Source organism: Notothenia rossii (assembly GCF_949606895.1).
Source record: "Notothenia rossii genome assembly, chromosome: 11".
NCBI classification, from domain to species: Eukaryota; Metazoa; Chordata; class Actinopteri; order Perciformes; family Nototheniidae; genus Notothenia; species Notothenia rossii.
In genome coordinates, this window is record NC_136910.1 from 4,723,288 (window position 1) to 4,741,850 (window position 18,563).

The following is an 18,563-nucleotide window of genomic DNA, read 5'->3' on the forward strand; positions in this document are numbered from 1 at the left end:
TCCTAATTTACCCGCCACTATTGAGTCAACTATTGGGTGTGAAACAGGATAGCGCCCGAGGCTAAAAAGTTGCATTACAATATCACAAACAGACATGAGTCTATCTGTTTAGATTATCCTGCTTTGCACAGATTTTCTGATTTTACACTTTTGCTAACGTTGGTTCTTATCAAGATGTTTTTTGACTGCTTTTTTAATTACAGCAGATGTGGTTTTGTGATGTCATTGCAGAGTAGGAAATATGCTGCAGGGTTTGTAACAGGTGATGGTACAGACAGTATCTGAGGTCACACATGCATGTTGTTGTCCTTGAGTTTCTGTGGTTGTAAAAGAGTAGAGAGCGACATCTAACCTAAGGTATCCCATTAAAAAAATACAATCCTCGACTAAGAGCCAAAAGCAACACACTGCCTGTCGAGGTGGATTGTTTTAACCTTTATCATGCATGGAAGGTCGATTGAGATTCTGGGTCATTTTCAAGCAACAACACCCTTTACATATTCTCACTTACAATTCCTCAGATACGGCAGCTCTAAGCCTCGAGCGTCAATTTACTCTCGCTACATTGCAGAGGTTAAAAACAACATGTCCCAGATCAAATGTCAGTATCATCATCTGTTAGAGATGTATTTGATAGATATGGAAATATATTATATTTTTAGAAACAGCCTTATGTTACTAATCTGCATTCAAACAACACACCAGTTGTCATTTTGCCTGTTATTAACATGTTTTTTAAGGGGCTATATTGGAGGCTCAGAGCAAGTGCTGCGTTAGTATAAAGAATCAATTCTATTGGCTAGCGCTGCAACACATTGTACGTGACAGGCTAAGGGGCGGGACATCTCTAAGTGGTTGACCAATAGAGAGGTGAAGTCCCTCCCTTTCCTCCATGGGACCTTATTTCTGAAAAAGTATGTATTGAAGTCAATGGGGAGAGAAAGATTATCTTTTGATCCCGTTTGAATTGTGCCACGAATTACACATATGATGTTTGTCAATTTAAAAGATAATTTTGCAAGTCAAAAAAATCAAAATGTGTCGTAAAACTGTGAAGTAACACTTTTTGTTGTGTGAAACCGCTCAATGAACTACATCTCCCGTCTCGCACCACACACCAAGATGGCCGTCACGTTGGCACATTTCACTTCTTTCTTTCAGAACGAGGGGGAAATTATTAAAAGAGGTGAAAATCACTCCAAGTCTGGGCATGTTGAGAGCTGTACACACACACAAGGGGAGTTAGTTGGTTCCGTAAGAGCCAGCATGCGGGACCGGGACTCTGGGATTTGTAGTCTTTCTAGTTGCATATTTTTTATAGTCTTATATTTCAACAGTTTTACGACAAACTGTGACTTTTTTTACATGGAAATTATTTTTTAAGATTGACAAACATCATATGTGTAATTCGTGGCACAATTCAAACGGGATCGAAAGATAATCTTTCTCTCTCCATTGACTTCAATACATACTTTTTCAGAAATAAGGTCCCATGGGTCGGAAAGAGATGGGCGGGACAATCAGAGCAGACTGGGCTCTGGTTTCAGACAGAGGGTGAAAAGAGGTTCTGCAGCACAGGCAGTATGAGAATGAGCTTTTTGAACATTAAAACATGCAGACATGTCACAGTAGAGACACTAAATACAAATATGACCCTCAAAAATGTGCATGTGTCCTCTTTAACAGTGGGGTGCTGTTTTTGAACTTTCCCATGAGATCAAAATGCTAAAAAAAATACCCTTTAACGGACAGAAATGGTAAGAAGCTTAATCAGTCCTCATCATCAATCAGCCTTTTCAAATGGTCTTGACATTCAGATTTTGTAGAACTATCTTTCTCAGTTTGGATTTGTTATGTAACTTTTTTTTTTTTAAATAAACTCAACTGGGTAGCAGCACTTGTAAAAAGATGAAAACAAATGGCTTTAGTTAGTGGACTTTCTACGCTGGGACAAAACAGAGACAAGGTTACTGCTCATGTAGACGGGAAGCTATCGGCGATGACCTCAGCTTTTATTTGTATTTAAATAATTCTCTGTGACATTCATGTTCTCACACACACACACACACACACACACACACACACACACACACACACACACACACACACACACACACACACACACACACACACACACACACACACACACACACACACACACACACACACACACACACACACACACACACACACACACACACACACACACACACACACACACACACACTCAGGGCGAGGGTATTTATAAACCCTCATTGCAAATGTCCCCACATCCTGACACATATACCTTTACCTCCATCATCTCTGTTGCACTCTTGAGTTTCCCCCTCCTCTTCCTCCTCAGTTTCTCCCTCCTCTTCCTCCTCAGTTTCTTCCTCCCTTCTGCCATCTCGATCTCCAGCAGAGGAAGACCGCCAGTATTTACCTTGAGGGCAGATACACCAATTTGAAATACTTAAATCAGCTTTCCCCTTTTCCTTTTATGGACAACGATGCCAGTTTGTGTTTGTGTCTCTGATAGCTCAAACTTGGCACTGATGTTAAACTCCTTTTAAATATGTTTTGACCATGTTTCTAAGTTTACGGCGTCTTCTTCCCCCTACTAAACCTTCACATACTTCTTACTGTCCGTCTAGCGCTCTAGCCTAATTGACTCTCAGCATCACAGTTTTAGAGTTGTGGTTTTTTATTATTATGATGGAACATTTAGACAATATCCAAATCAACCAGTTTGAAAACAGAAACGATCTCCATGCGCACAGGCATTTTAGAATGTTTCATAAATCATATCCGTCCATACTAAGCCGCCTGAAAATGAAGTTAATTCATGAACACCGGGGATCCTATTGCCAGTGTAAACAGGAAGCAGATCACACTAATGCCAATAGACACAGAAACAGTAAGAAATGGCTCAAAAATAGCCAGCCTTCTTCGCTAATAGGAAGTATTAGAATGAAATAATGCTGAATTTAACTGGCCAACAGCTGCTAGCATTAACAATAAGGTCGGTAACCATTGAAACTCAAAAGTGATGTTTTTTGTTTGTTCTTAATTAAAAGGGTGAGGTTAAAAAATCAGGAGGGGACATTTTGTGACCGATAATACCCAATCGGAAATGGATGTGATTCATCTTTTTCAAAAGTCTCAGTTTTTGCCCCTTAGACTCAAACCAAGAGTTTTAAAACATATATGGAGTAATTGCTTTTCAAAATTGTAGAAGTTCAAACATGTGGAAGTATCGCGGACGCTAGGTGTCCCGCATCGACTACTGTAACGCCATCCTCTCAGGCATTTCCACCAAACTCATCAATAAACTTCAAAACATACAGAACTCTGCAGCCCGGATCATCACCGGCACCAAGGCCTCAGAACACATTACCCCCATCCTCATCCAACTCCACTGGCTCCCTGTTCAATCCCGTATCAACTTCAAAAACCTACTGCTCACTTACAAAGCCCTACATAACCTGCCCCCCCCCCTGGCTGACCTTCTTCAGGAGTACACCCCCTCTCATTCCCCCTCTGCTGGTCTGCTAACCGTCCCCACCCCACGCCTCGTCATCATGGGTGCTCGGGCTTTTAGCTGCACTGCTCCAGGACTCTGGAACTCCCCCCCCCCACATCCGACAGTCACACGCAATCACCATATTTAAATCCCAATTAAAAACCCATCTGTTCAAATCTGCCTACTCACTGTAGTGCTCCCCATTATATGTTTCATTTGTGTCCACTTGATTGCCTCCTCCATGATTTCCTGTTTGTGTTTTTATCATGTTCTGTTGCCTATTAGCGGTTTCTTTTTTAAACAAATTGTACGGTGCCCTTGGGTGTCATGAAAGGCGCCTAAAATAAAATGTATTATTATTATTAAGAGTCGCAGAAGTTGTGCTTTTAAAACATAAAGTATTATTAAAGATATAACCTTAGAGTGAGAAACATAATGTTAAAGTGACATTTGTAGTTTAATGGTAAATGCTGAAGCGTAGAGTAACAGTTGCCTCGGTAACCAGCAGTAACTCACTAAAGCCAACGTTAGCAAATGGTCATACCAGACGAAGTGAGGATGAAGCGGGAAAAAAAACAGAACAAATTAAATAAAGCAAGAGTGAGTTTTACGGTTTGTGACTTCAAGTTTCATCTGTAAGAATAATGTGTAATTTCTACTTTTCTAATAAGTTGCATGGTCTACTTTTAAAGTTTCCAAGACAACATTACTGACAGGTTCTAGCCGTGAGGTCCAAACAGATAAATGCATAACGGATTAAAGTGTGATTAAAGTGTTCCCACGATCACACTCACATTGACAGTTCATATCAGGCGAGTTCTGCATGTGACTCAGAAGTGCATCAGACTGTGACAAATGGAAAATGGCTCTAAACGTATAAACAAGTTTAAGCAGGCTAAATATAGTGTTGGCTACTGGCCTTATTGTGAAACCCTATAAACGGAGAAATTAAAGGATTATTCCTGATTTATTCAACTTGTTTGTGTTGTTGGCGTTCTTTTGCATCAGTTATGAAAGCAGCATTATTATCACTGCAGTATTTGCTGAGATTTGGGAACATTTTTATGATTAATTATGAAGAATGGAGTGGATAATCTACACTACACCTTTACTTTCATGTTTAATTAACCCTAACCCTAAATTGGGTTTCCTCTGATTGGTTACTTGGCCAGCTTTGTTGTGATTGGTCAACCGCTTAGAGATGTCCCGCCCCTTAGCCTATCACGTACAATGTGAAGGAAAGAGAACCAGAAAGAAGAATAGAGCCCCTTCAAGTAATACTTAAAGGTGGGGTAGGTAAGTTTGAGAAACCGGCTCGAGATACACTTTTTGTTATATTCCATGGAATGCTCTTAACATCCCGATAGCAATGTATATCTGAAGTGCTTTGACAATAAATCCGTAAAAAAAGGTCATCTGTGGAAGCCGTATCGCTGTAAAAAGCACGACCAATCATCTGAGCCGGCCCGGCTAAAATAACTGTATACCAGCCTGTCAGCCTTCCATCTGTGCACAAAATTATCTCGTGCCCTCATTGGTCATGTGCGCGTTCGTGTGTGTTGGAGGAGGGGCTCTGTGAGGAAGTGGCAGATTTTTTCCGGCTGTGTATTTTCAAATTCTAGCGCACTCGAGCTGGTTTCTCCAAAATTACATACCCCACCTTTAAAGTAAGATAAAAAATAATATCCAGAACTATAAAAAGAACACAACTGTAATAAACAAAATGAATCTGTAACATACTAATAAATGCTCTGCACTGGTGTTACTTTTCTCACCCATCATGTCCATTCCATATTATATTTTATTCCATTTCTATGTAAATACTGTTATATTTTGCTATATATATTTCTAATTATATTAAATATTTTTATATTTCTCTATCTGTGTTTTTAATGTTTGTTTTACTTTTATGTATGCACCACGACATCAAGTCAAATTCCTCGTACGTGTCAACCTACCTGGTAATAAACCTGTTAGGAAAAATCTCACTGGTCCCCGGCTTGAGCTTCAATCTCAGGATCCATGTATCTGTGATCCTCTCCAGAATGAAAGTAGTCATCACATACAGAGCATCAACTAGTTCCTGAACAGTGTCCTTCACATGCTGATATCCAAGAGAGGGAGTTACACAGTCACAAGATGGAGGAATAGAAAGCAGCATTCAATCTTTACTTCAGATTAGCTAAGGCCTGCATAAGCGATAAACATGACAGTCATATGCCTATCTCCATAGGGGCTGAATCATCGTGTTAATCGTAGGAACATAGCTATGTTCAAAACAGTGTCTCATGAGCTCCTTCTATCGCACATCCGGTTACTTAGTTACCGTTAGGCACTTGTTATCATGTGCTACTCTGATATAGAAAAGAGTACATTCAGTATTTTCCCAACAAAACCTGTTTCTGATTCTGATGTCTTCATTTCAGCTCAAACTGCATCTCGTAGCTACTACAAGAGCTTCCCTCTCATGGACTTCTCTCAGCTCCAGCCGCTGCCAATCCCACCGAAAGAGAAGTCTTACATCCACCAGACGGATTCCTCGCACCGAGACCTCCACGCCCCGCTCTCCATCTCCATCCCCAGCAGCCACTTGGAGCATTCCCACCTCCCAAAATCCACCACGCTTCCTTTTCTTTCCAGCTCGGCCTTCAAAGCCTGGGAACCCACGCGGTGCCATGTTCAAAGGCAGGCTTCGGCTCGAGGTTACACCCCATCCAACCACATTTCCTCACGTAGACATGGCTATTCTACGCGGAGGCAGCAGAGCATAGAGAACATGCCGGATCTCTTCAGCCAGCCCTATGGAGGCATGTATGCGGCGGGACAGGCGCATGTTCAACACCAACCTCAACCTCAACCTCAACCTTCGTATAACCACCACCACCATCAGAGGCAGAAGAGCTACAGCACCACCGAGGTGACCGTTTAAGTGCAGGGGAGCAGCTTGTTGTGATCTTAAAACAGACCAACAAAAAGCTTTGGCTTAAACCAGAGTTTGGGAGAGTTGGCCTGACAGGTGAGGGGTGAAATACAGCGATTCGTTCAGATTTACATGATGAAAATAGTTGTTTTGTTAAGTGGAAACAGGGAGATTTAGGAGCGAAACAAAGAGCAGAACGACGTCTCTTTACAGAATTAGACTCTGAAGGGTCGTGTACATTGATTATATTAAGTGCAGCTTTTAGAGCAGTGAGCAAACTAGAATTTGTCCGATTTGTCCGGATGAAACGTGAGTTTGTGTTAGCCAGGAAGCTCCAGTTAAGTTTAAGTATTCAGTAGATCATCAGTACATGGCTCCTGGTCAGGGATTTAAATAAACATCCCTACACAATGACCTTGGCACTGACAAAAACTCCAGCCAGAGGCAATACAATTTAGCGTTTATGTGAAGATATTTAAATGTAAAATGTGCTTTCTGTGGTTTCCCTACAGGCGTTAGACTCAGGAATTATTCATTTAAATGTAGAGAAACATTACTTTATCGGACATCTGTAGAAAGTGCAACAACATTGATAAAACAAACCCATTTAACATTTTGGACTTTCTTGCCAAGAGTTAGATAAAAACATCAATATCTGTGCGTCAAATATGAAGCTCCTGTCAGTGGTTAGCTTAGCCTAGCATTGGTTACAGCATGCATTACATTTTTTATTAGAGCACTTTTACAGGTGCTCAAAGCGCTTTACAATTACACATTACACATATTAGACATGTAAGAGTCATTACTGTGGACATTACCAACAGGAGCAAATACGGGTAAAGTGTCTTGCCCAAGGACACAAGTACAAGCGCATTAACTTCCTGGAGTCTTGTCTTTGGATTTGACATAGTCAACAAAAGGTAGAGGGTAATTTGAGGAGATTTCAAGTAGATTTAGTGACTTGTTGAGATTGAAATAGATGAGATGTTCCCCCCTGTTTCTAGTCTTTATGCTAGAGCTAAGCTAACTGGCGTAGCTACATATTTAACGTACAGTAACAATAATGTTCTTGCATTTTCATCTAACCTTCTGCAAGAAAGCTAATAAACATTTTCCAAAACTGTTGGATTGTTCCCCTAAAAACTAACGCAGCGTCCACACGACGGCGTGCGTTGAAGCTTGCCGGTGAGCTTGTCTGAAACTCGACCAACAACTAATCACATGAATCTCCCGCCCCGGACACACAAGCACGCGTTTGATTGGCTAGAGCTTGTACTGGCATATGATTTGATTGGCTGACGCTTCCGCCGAAGCTTCAAAAGTTGAACATTGCTCAACTTTTGAAGCTAGCAACGCGAGCAAAGCGAAGGAACCACAATGCAGTTCGGCAAAGCGTGACGTCATCCCAATCAAAGTGAATGGGCAGAAGCGTTGAAGCTTCAACGCACGCCGCCGTGTGGACGGGCCGTAAGTCAGCACTGCATGTTACATTCAACAACTGTATATTACAGCCAATAATCCACATAGTTAATCAATGGAATAAATACTGGAATAATAATCTTTCTATCAATTGATTATTGTCAAAAACATTAAAAAAAAAATTCAGGCTTGGTTGAGAAGTCTGTGAGTCATTCAACATCTCAGTAAATCGAGTTTGAAGTCTGATATGGAGCCAAGAAATCTCTCAAATGTTAGAAAATGTGTTGCTCTTGGTCTATTATGGACATCGTGTGAAATGGGGCAATAAAAATCAACCAATTTCAAGCATAACTTGATGTGTTATAACATAGGGTATATAATGGGTTCAGGCAAAGTCTAAATTTGAGGCATTTTAACAGAAAGATATTCTCAACAAGACTCTATTTCTCAGTGAAATGTACATCACATCCCATTTAGCTTCTGTATAATCATGAATCATCTCAAGGTAACACACTTCAGGTCATTTTCGATCCCTTTAGATGCCTTTCTGTGCATCCTTTGCTGCGTTCCCTCTTGTAAAAACACCTCTACTAGTTTGCATCTCTCACTCTACCTCCATGCCCAGCAGACTTCTCCTCGTTTTCTCTCCCACCACCCTCTTTTTTTCCACGAGGAAGCGCTTTGCATTCACTAGCATCTGGCCGAGCACACAGCTCCCCGGGGGTCACATTAACTCGATGGCGAGGACAATGCCACCATCATGTCAGCTCCCATCAGCCTCCATCCCCGGCAGAGAGAGGCAGAGGGGGACGGTGCGAGAGCCAGAGGCTGGGGGCTCTTTAGAAAAGAGGAGAAAGGAAGGAGAGAAATAGAAAAACAAATGAATATGGCCGCCTGCTTTCTTTCCTCGGGGGATGGGGAAAGGGAAGGAGTCACTGTGGATCTGGGTCTCTCACTACTAACTTGTCTGGGTCATAAATCACAGTGTGTGGATGTGTTTGCGATTTCCAAACCCCAGGCACCGAACCAGGGGAATTCACTGAGGCACTTCCACGCCTGGAGGCTTTGGACGTTTCTCATCTTGTCTCTGAGGATCGTAGAGCGAAGGACAGTGTGCAGAGCTGCTGCTGCTGTGAACATGCAACAGTTAATGCATCAGACTTGTTGGTAGAAGTTTATGTCTGCAACACCCTCAGGAACCGCACAATGAAGTGAACTGTTCATAATGATTGCATGTGTCCAGAAAAGCTTCCTTAGGATAGTCGTATTTGTGACGAAAAAGCAGCGGATTTTAGGAAAAAATGTGCTTTTGTAGAGCCAAGAACAAACACAACACACGGAGAAATCACACAACAAAACACGGCAATATTAAGTGACCAAATCCCTCTTTCCCGCAAAACTACACCCATATAAAAATCCTAAAGCACTTACGCCATGAAACTGACTATATTTTGTAATACCAATGTCATAAACATATGCAGCAAATTATAGATCTGATATGTCAAACTAAAGTTCATATATTTATTTTTTGGGAGAAAACATCAGCCTGAGTCCAATCAGCAGGTTTAGTCTTTCTCACATCCATTTATTTTTCACGTTAGGTTGATGTATTTCCAGATGCAAGACGTTGTATTAGGTAAGTTTGGCTAGCGTTTCCTCTAAAGTTTCCCCCATGATAACTTATTATGAGCACCTTGCTGCTGAGGGACATCATTTCACTCATATGCTAACAAACAAACCATCACAGTCTTCGGTCCTTACATTTAAAAACCATCAGATTTAACGATTCTTTGAAAATTTATGTTTTGGTCCAAAAAAAAAACCCACAGAAATCATAATTTCTCCTTTTTCATTCACCCATAATTTGACACTAAAATATATTTTTCAAATACTGAAGTAAAAGATTCTGGGAAGCCCAGTCTCACGGCATTTTGTGTTAGAGTCACAAAGTTAATTTAATCTATTGATTTGTGTTCACCAACACGATTTTCGCATTTTTTTGGTGTCACAGAACGATTTTAAAAGCAATGTATTTCTATTGGTATGTTTCGTGCCTGCACCACGTCTTTTTGTCCGGTCGGGTCTTGGAAGACCGGAAGCTGTGTGGTTCATAAAAACATTTTCTTACTCAATATCTTACCCTAAGCCTAACCCTAACTCTTTTATTTTAAATTATATAATGTCTGAGTTTTTTTGCCGTCCGCAAGGAAAATAAATGGCTCAGAGCCTCAGAATACTGAAATCTGTATTTTTGTCATTTTTTCCCCTTCTAATTTGTTGTTATTTGGTGCAGGCACGAAACATACTACCATAGAAATACATTGCTTCTAAAATCGTTCTGTGTCAGACAACTGAAATCTGTATTTTTTGTAAATACCTTTTTCCTTCTAATTTGTTATTATTTACATTGCTTTTAAAATCGTTCTGTGTGACACGAAAAAAATGGGGAAATCGTGTTGGTGAACCAATAGATTAAATGTGTGACTATAACACGAAATGCCTTGAGACTGTGTTGAATTATTTGTACTTAATGCTGTGAGTTAAACATCTGCTGATTTATAGACACAAAACCTGTCTTTACGAGCAATCGAAGTTCGCTGTGAACAATGTCTGTCTTGCTATGAAATCATGCATTTCCCCTCTGATAACAACGGTTCCTATATTTAATTGTTCTCTATTTATGAAAAATGTCTCACAATATGAGTCAGTCTTTTAAAATAGTGTTTTTTAGGTTTTACGTAGCGCAAAAAAACATTGTCTTCTTGCTTTACTTATGAATATTGTGTAAATATGTGTATGTAATGGAATTTCCTATATATTGTTTGATATAAGGGCTGTATGAACCAAGTCATTTTAAGAGTATTTATTAGTACTGTGAGATTTTAACAGAATATATTACGTGCAATAGAGGAGAGTAAAGTCCTACTGTACAGAATAACTATGACATATTATTGCAGAAGGTTTTTACATTAAGTGGCCAACCAAGTGACAGATATGAAGTGCAGAGTAGGAAAACCCAACTGTAAAGCAGACAGGTTGTCCAAAGCATTGATCATGTTCCTATTGTACGACTACACAAAACTGACCGATATACGGGACGCTCTGCAGAAACAAGTAGCTGTACGATAAATTAGATTTGCAGTGAGCATGCAGCAGTTTGTTTGCACACGCAGAGAAGATTGTGATGTTTAATGTTGTGTACAGATACTGGGCTTACACTGTTAATGCAATAGAAGTGTTTCTTTGCACAAAGTGAGAAGGAGGGAGTTTATTCCACTTTCAACCTCTGCAGGTCATCGTCTTGGAGTAACTGTTTTACGAAGGAATATATGAGATAAAAGTGGGTGGATTACTGAATTGGACTACTGGGAACAGGCTAGAAGCCCAAAATGCAAGTGGAAGATTGTAGAACTTCCCTCAAAGAGACACACACCAACAAGAAAGACACTCGTAATGACTACAGAGACTAAAAGGTATTTGAAATTGAAGAAATCTGCAAAAAGACAAAAAAAAAAACAATAAGATTCAAAGGTAGTGACTTCAACTATCGGAAGGAGCAGAATAACCAAAACGACTGCCAAGAGATGCAAAACAGCTACAGAGCAACGCACATGGACGACTGAGAGGACGTGAAGAGACGCAACATGACAACAAAGAGACACGAAGCCAGGACCGGCCTTTAGCATAGGCAGTATAGATGACAGCTAAGGGCATCAACCCATCGGGGGCGCCGAAAATTGGGGAGAAAAAAAAGAAAAAGTTAGAATTTGTTTTAAATTTCATAACACTATTTCCCGATTTTGGATCAACAAAGTATATCTTATTATCTTATACTAACAGAACTACGCCTATATTGCGTACAGCAGCCCCCCCCCCCCCAAATGAAGTTGAACTGCCCCAGCCCCAGTAAAAACCAGAGGTTTATGTGAAATAGTTTTTTTTGTTGAAATAATGGTTTTAGTGTGCAATTATAGGTTTTAATTGTAATTAACATAACAATAACATAGCATGCCTCCTATGATGTTAGGTCCACCCCCCACTTAAATCATGTTCAAATGGATAGGATACTAAATACATTTGCACACATCTTGTGTCCATATTTTTCAGTTTTGGTGGTCATGCCACAAGGGGGTGGGGGGGGGGGGGGGTCGCCAGCTAAAATCTTGCCTAGGGTAGCAAATTGGTCAGGGCCGGCCCTGCACGAAGCAACCACAAAAAAAAACAAAGAGATGTGTGACTAGAAAGAGATAAAATGATAAATGACCATAAAAATAGCTACCAAAAGACACAAAATGATCACGAAGAGACCCCTAATGTCTAGAAAGAGACACAAAAATGACAACAAGAGGCTAAAACAACTATACATTTTGCGTATCTTGCTCCAGTGTTGAGGGGCCCAATTTATCATAATCCACCCAGGTATATAAGAGAACAAAGAAGATCAATATAGATACTATAGCAGAGTAAATCCAAAGTGTATTGGTGTGATATACAGTATGTACTATGTAGCATAAATATGTATATACTGTATGTACCTGTACTTTTTATTTCAACACAACAGATAATTTATACCCAAGATGTTCTAGAGATGTTGTTTGCAGAGGATTGTTGATGCCACTTTTGAATATATGAAATATTAAAGATTGTTGAATCAAAAATCATGCTTTGGTTTGTGTTTGAATGAAAGACATGTTGGACCTTTGATTATTTCTGGGGCAAAACCTGTTGTAAAAATATATGTAACATCAGCAGGAGAGAACTCTTTAAAGTAGAGACTCTACATACTGATATACACCTGAACATCAGCAGGAGAGGACTCTTTAAAGTAGAGACACTACATACTGATATACACCTGAACATCAGCAGGAGAGGACTCTTTAAAGTAGACTCTACATACTGATATACACCTGAATATCAGCAGGAGAGGACTCTTTAAAATAGAGACACTACATACTGATATACACCTGAACATCAGCAGGAGAGGACTCTTTAAAGTAGAGACTCTACATACTGATATACACCTGAACATCAGCAGGAGAGGACTCTTTAAAGTAGAGACTCTACATACTGATATACACCTGAACATCAGCAGGAGAGGACTCTTTAAAATAGAGACACTACATACTGATATACACCTGAACATCAGCAGGAGAGGACTCTTTAAAATAGAGACTCTACATACTGATATACACCTGAATATCAGCAGGAGAGGACTCTTTAAAGTAGAGACTCTACATACTGATATACACCTGAACATCAGCAGGAGAGGACTCTTTAAAGTAGAGACACTACATACTGATATACACCTGAACATCAGCAGGAGAGGACTCTTTAAAGTAGAGACTCTACATACTGATATACACCTGAACATCAGCAGGAGAGGACTCTTTAAAGTAGAGACACTACATACTGATATACACCTGAACATCAGCAGGAGAGGACTCTTTCAAGTAGAGACACTACATACTGAAATAAACCTGAACATCAGCAGGAGAGGACTCTTTAAAGTAGAGACACTAAATACTGATATACACCTGAACATCAGCAGGAGAGGACTCTTTAAAGATTTATGAGTTGGGGAATAAAACGTAGCTGCAGAAGCTTCAGTGAGCCTGCAGTGACACCTAGTGGCTGTCACGGACATTACATGCATAATAGAACTAACATCTTTAATATGTAATCCAATTTGAATGGCAAATTGCTTCTTTTCCTATAAAAACCATGTTCTTATCAACATAAAACTCTGTTAAAATGTAAAAACAGTCATGAGCCATTCTCCAGATTGAATATTTTATTACAAAGTAAGACTTTTTACAGTCCAATTTATGATAATAATTATTATGTCAGAGCCTATAGTATGCAAGTAAAATACATAAAATTAGATGTAATACTTTGAGGACACGTTTAAGTAATAGTTAAACAATGCTAACAATAAATATATTCAATATAACAATTCATAATGTCGAGGAAAGTGTCCCGAGTATAGAAAAAAAGACACTCAAAGGCATTTAAAATATTAATTGTTCTTCAACGATGGTCCCGCTGTTACGCAGGTAAATGGCCGCGTGACATTTTCTTACACACCCACACACACGTCTTTATAAATCGAACAGTCTTTCAAGTAAAGCTTGAGTTGGAAGGAGTACAAGTGATTGGTCCTGTGTTTGAAAGTAAAATCAGAAAATGACAATTTAAAGAATGATAACGAGGAGGACAGGTGAATTTAGATTTAGAGCCAGACATAATTTAACCAAATAAAGTGTGTGATATTAAAGTGACACATTTAATACCACATTGTGATTGTGTAGAAGACCTTTGAATACAGAATGAAGCATAATGTGGACAAAATACATATTATATATAGTGGTATATTGTAATAAACTGCATCAATGATGTTTTAAAATGTATAATGTGTGAAGGAGAACTGTGGTAATAGATATGGAGCGATGTTTAAGTGCTGGTGAGGTAAATGTATAGATTAAGTATTTATACTGTTTTAACCGTTGTGCGTCACTAAATAAATGCTTTGCTTTTTAACGGTTTACTATTTTGGCTATAAAACATTTTAGGAAGAGTTCCAGATTTGTTTCTTTACATTTTGGAGTTGAACTGGAGCTCCTATAATCTAAGATTTAGATGTACTGTATTGTCATTGCACAATAAGTGTATTAACACTAGAACCGCCAACGGGTCAATTTTACCCGCAGCTGTTTTTTGATTGTATGTAACAGACAGACAGACAGACAGACAGACAGACAGACAGACAGATAAACAGACAGACAGACAGACAGACAGAGAGACAGACAGAGAGACAGACAGAGAGTCAGACATCAATCAATCAATAGCGGGTACATTTGACCCGTTGGCGGTTCTAGTGTTAAAAGCTGTGTTCCTAAAATATAGTCCGAGATTTATCAAGAAATCATCTCTCTTACGGTCTTTAAACCTCACACATGTAGAAAATGGAGAAACTAAAACAGAGAAGACTGTCTTAATGATGGCTATTCAACAGGAAAAATTACTTATTGCAAAGATGAATCACAAGGTGGCGCTGTTGTCTGATGGCGAGAGTGAACCCTTAAATGAAACTACGTTTTCTTTAATGTTTTCTACCGCTCTCCCGTTATGTTGCTGCCTCCAGGGTTTATGATGATGGAATCCAGTAAGGGACGGAGAATCTGTCCAAACGGCCTAAAGAGAAACACAGCAGACAGCAAGGTTACACTGAGGGGTGAGAAACGTCCAAACAAATTAAAGTGTGTGAGCTAAGCAACAGGAAGCGGATGAATAAACAAATTGGAGCACAACGACAAGATCTGCGTTTCAACTAAGAATTACACACATGGGGAAAAGAGCCAGAAGAGACAAAAAAAAATCTGCTACAATTAAAGGTGGGGAAGTTAAGTTTGAGAAACCGGCACGAGATACACTTGTTGTTATATTCCATGGAATGCTCTTAACATCCGGATAGCAATGAATATATGAAATGCGTTGACAAAAAAAATCCATTAAAAAAATAATCTGTGGAAACCAGTACTGTAAAAAGCACGACCAATCATCTGAGCCGGCCCGGCTAAACTAACTGGATGGCCTACCTGCCTGTCAGCCTTCCATCTGTGCACAAACTTATCTCGTGCCCTCATTGGTCATGTGCGCATTCCTGTGTGTTGGAGGAGGGGCTCTGTAAGGAAGTCTGAAGGAAGTGGCAGATTTTTTCCGGCTGTGTATTTTCAAATTCTAGCGCACTCGAGCTGGTTTCTCCAAAATTACATACCCCACCTTTAAGCATCACAATAATTTAAATATGACTTCAGTACTATTGCAATCGATTGCTCTGCTGTCTTATTTCATATATGTGAAGAAGCATGGTAATTCAATATATTGTAGCATCTTCAAGGAGGTGTTAGGGCACGTGGGTGAAACTCAAGGCCCTTGGTGGAATCTAATTTCTGCCCTCAGGATAATTTCTAATCACTATTAGATCTGGCCCGCTGGTATATTGCTCACACACCTTCACTCCATCCTGAGGGTCTCCTCAGCTCAGAGCCTGAGCCCAAACATTGATGACCTAGCACCCAAGATGAGATGCCAAGTGTCTGAACTAGCATCACAGAGCAGCACACTGAGTTTAATGGATGTTTCCTTCTGCACTTTCTCTCTCACGACAACAGGGCATGTTTGGTTTTTGGAAATAGTTTTGTTGAAGCTGTTGTTGGCCTGTGGAAAAATGTAATCATAAGAAATGACTCTGGAAAAGCTGCAGATAGAGCCATAAGAAATGAATGCAACTGATTATTTAATGTTTAATGTTGTTTTTATAGGCAATCATTTAAGCTCGTAGTACAGGCCTCAGAACAGGAATTCTACTATTGTGACAAAGATCAGGATAAGCAGAGATACAGATAACTAAAACAGTGAGGGTAAAGTGTCATGGTATTACATTTAGAGTAGCATTATGTTGTTTATTGACTCACGTGGACAGGACTTCAGATGGAAGGTCTGTGATGTACGATGGGATCTTTTTTCCTGTGAGGAACTGAGCCACCTCGTCGCTGAAAGTGTTGCAGTTGTGCTCGAACAGGTTGTATGTGTCCCGTCTGTAAACCAAGAGAGAAAGAGAGGAGAAAATCAATTAGTGAAGAGACTGAGAAGCCTGAGAGGGTGGAGAAGGGCGAGAGGGAAGCAGGAAAGACAAGATAAAAGAACATTTTGACGAGAGATAAGAGAAAAATGTGAGACTTTTTGAAAGAGGCTTTGAAAACAGTGTACAAGGGATTCAAGATAATGTCAAATATATGTACTTTTTTTTTTTATATAAAAGACTTACGGCTCATTCTTCTTGTTTGAACCAAGGGGAATTTCCAGCTGATGTTATTGCCATATTTTTGAAAGGTAGAGAATAAATGAATTTCCTTGAGTGTTTCACTTTGTTGTCCTTCATTTGTTTCACTTGTATGTATGATGAAGATATCTTATAAAGTATTAACAGAATTGTTTTAACAAGTAATTGTAGCCTACATCTAAACTTGACACATTGGCCAGGGAGTACAAACTGATTATACTTGTCAAATACTTGAGTGACAAAGTGACGCCCCCCCATACCCACCCTGACCTCCAGGTGACCCCACAGGGATGTAAATCTGTGTGATGAAGCTGAGTATTTACCCATATGTAGAGACTGCCAGTGACATCAGATACTCCATAAATAACTCTGCAGACACCTCAGTGGAGCCCAGGTCAACGACGGAGCCAGGCTGACCCAAAGGGGTGCTGCCCTAGGATGAAAACACACAAACACATTACAGTACGACTTGTTGCAACAAAAACAAAAAAAGTTTTAAGTCATATCATTGTTTATTGTTGTAACCCTCAGTTCTGCCACAAGAGGGCAACATGCACCACTAGCTCATGTTCTAAATGAGACTACAACCTATTGAAATACATTCCCTGAGAAAGAAAATGACTAATATATTACATTATTTGCTCACACACAGTATATGTACCTTGTGTTTAGAGTGCACTAAGAACACAGGTGAACAAATGCTCTTTATTCATCTGGCTTAACTTAACTTCCACCTGTTTCACAGATGAGTATCTTGCTTAATAATGGACGTGTCAAAACCTTTTTTCCACATGCCCTTAACACTAAGACAGGTAATCAAACATTTGTACTTATTTGCCCTGTAGTATTTTTATAATGTTGTATTTTGGATAAGGCTTAAGCTGATTCTTACAGGTGGACAATTGTTGATGCCTTGTCCCACAAAGAAGAACTCCTTTCCATGGATCACAATAGCAGTATGCCTGTAAAACACAAAACATTTGACACAAGGCAATGAATTCTAGGTTCACATGATATTTAGTGATATTATTTCAACAGCTTCACTCACCATATCCCATCAAGCTGTCTCCCTGTGGTAATAAAACAGAACAACATTAGAATAAAGTTATTCCACACTTTTAATTTGACAGAAAATAAAAGTCACGGCTCAGGCCTGATTAGCATCCCCGCTGTTTCCTGGTTTCCCTCCCGGGTCAGGGTGCACTCTCTGCGGCTTTAATAAAGCTAAGCAACCGGTGGTTCTTCAGAAACTCACCCAGCATGAGAGGACTGAGCTGCCGGGCCATTCCTCTGGACATGTCGTAAATGTACAATTGCACTGGGTAAGACTCGGTTTGGTCCATGGTGACACAAAGGTATTATACTTTTAAAAAAGAGAGACCTGAGTTTTTCTAGCTTACCGGTAGCTAGCAAACAAAACGTAAAACAAAAATATCTTGGAATTGTTACGGATACAAACATAGGGTTTTCACATTAAAAGTATTAAATAAAGTAGCAAAAAAACTCCTACTTATGCCGGTTACCGGTCAAAATGTAAACAACAACAAAAAATGCATTCTCATTGAGCAGGGGATCTCTTTATAGGGTGCCCTATTATACATCCATGGTCAAGCCCCCTCTACTAGACAAACCCCGCCTACTTTACTATGATTGGCCAGTATCTTAGATTGGCAAGACAAACGTCCAATAGACGATGAAACGTCTGTTACGTTTCCTTGCGTGCTCGTTCACGTACCCGGAACGTAGCAACTACAACTTAATAAAACAAAACATATATCGTGGGATTGTTACGGACACAAACATAGGCTTTTTCACATGAAAAGTAATACATAAAGTTACAAAGAAAACTCCTAAGAATAGCACTAAATTGCTGGTTT

General features: G+C 39.7%; 2 protein-coding genes across 2 annotated transcripts in view; one reads left to right on the forward strand and one right to left on the reverse strand.

The window, feature by feature from the left end:
- Positions 1–7,135, forward strand: part of shisa8b (shisa family member 8b) — a 37,759-nt gene extending 30,624 nt beyond the window's left edge. The window contains exon 5 of the mRNA XM_079660574.1: positions 5,932–7,135. Within this exon, the coding sequence (XP_079516700.1) occupies positions 5,932–6,434 (503 nt within the window). The 3' untranslated portion in view covers positions 6,435–7,135. The remainder of the gene's footprint in view (positions 1–5,931) is intronic.
- A 6,482-nt stretch (positions 7,136–13,617) lies between these two features.
- Positions 13,618–18,467, reverse strand: LOC307024075 (desumoylating isopeptidase 1-like). The gene is made up of 6 exons (XM_079657883.1): positions 17,942–18,467; positions 17,735–17,756; positions 17,579–17,648; positions 17,010–17,119; positions 16,319–16,441; positions 13,618–15,035 (listed from the first exon to the last, which is right to left on the reverse strand). The coding sequence occupies exons 1-6, from the start codon at positions 18,027–18,029 to the stop codon at positions 14,954–14,956; spliced, it is 495 nt and encodes a 164-aa protein (XP_079514009.1). The 5' UTR covers positions 18,030–18,467; the 3' UTR covers positions 13,618–14,953.
- Positions 18,468–18,563: the final 96 nt, after the last annotated feature.

What these genes read in the sequence shown, in the direction of transcription:
- LOC307024075 (XM_079657883.1), bottom strand. Translation starts at nt 18,029, where the DNA reads ATGGACCAAACCGAGTCTTACCCAGTGCAATTGTACATTTACGACATG. An exon ending in AGACAGCTTGATGGGATATG is followed by an intron (nt 17,649 to 17,734) that starts GTGAGTGAAGCT and finishes TGTGTTTTACAG; the next exon opens with GCATACTGCTATTGTGATCC. An exon ending in GCATCAACAATTGTCCACCT is followed by an intron (nt 17,120 to 17,578) that starts GTAAGAATCAGC and finishes TTTTCATCCTAG; the next exon opens with GGCAGCACCCCTTTGGGTCA.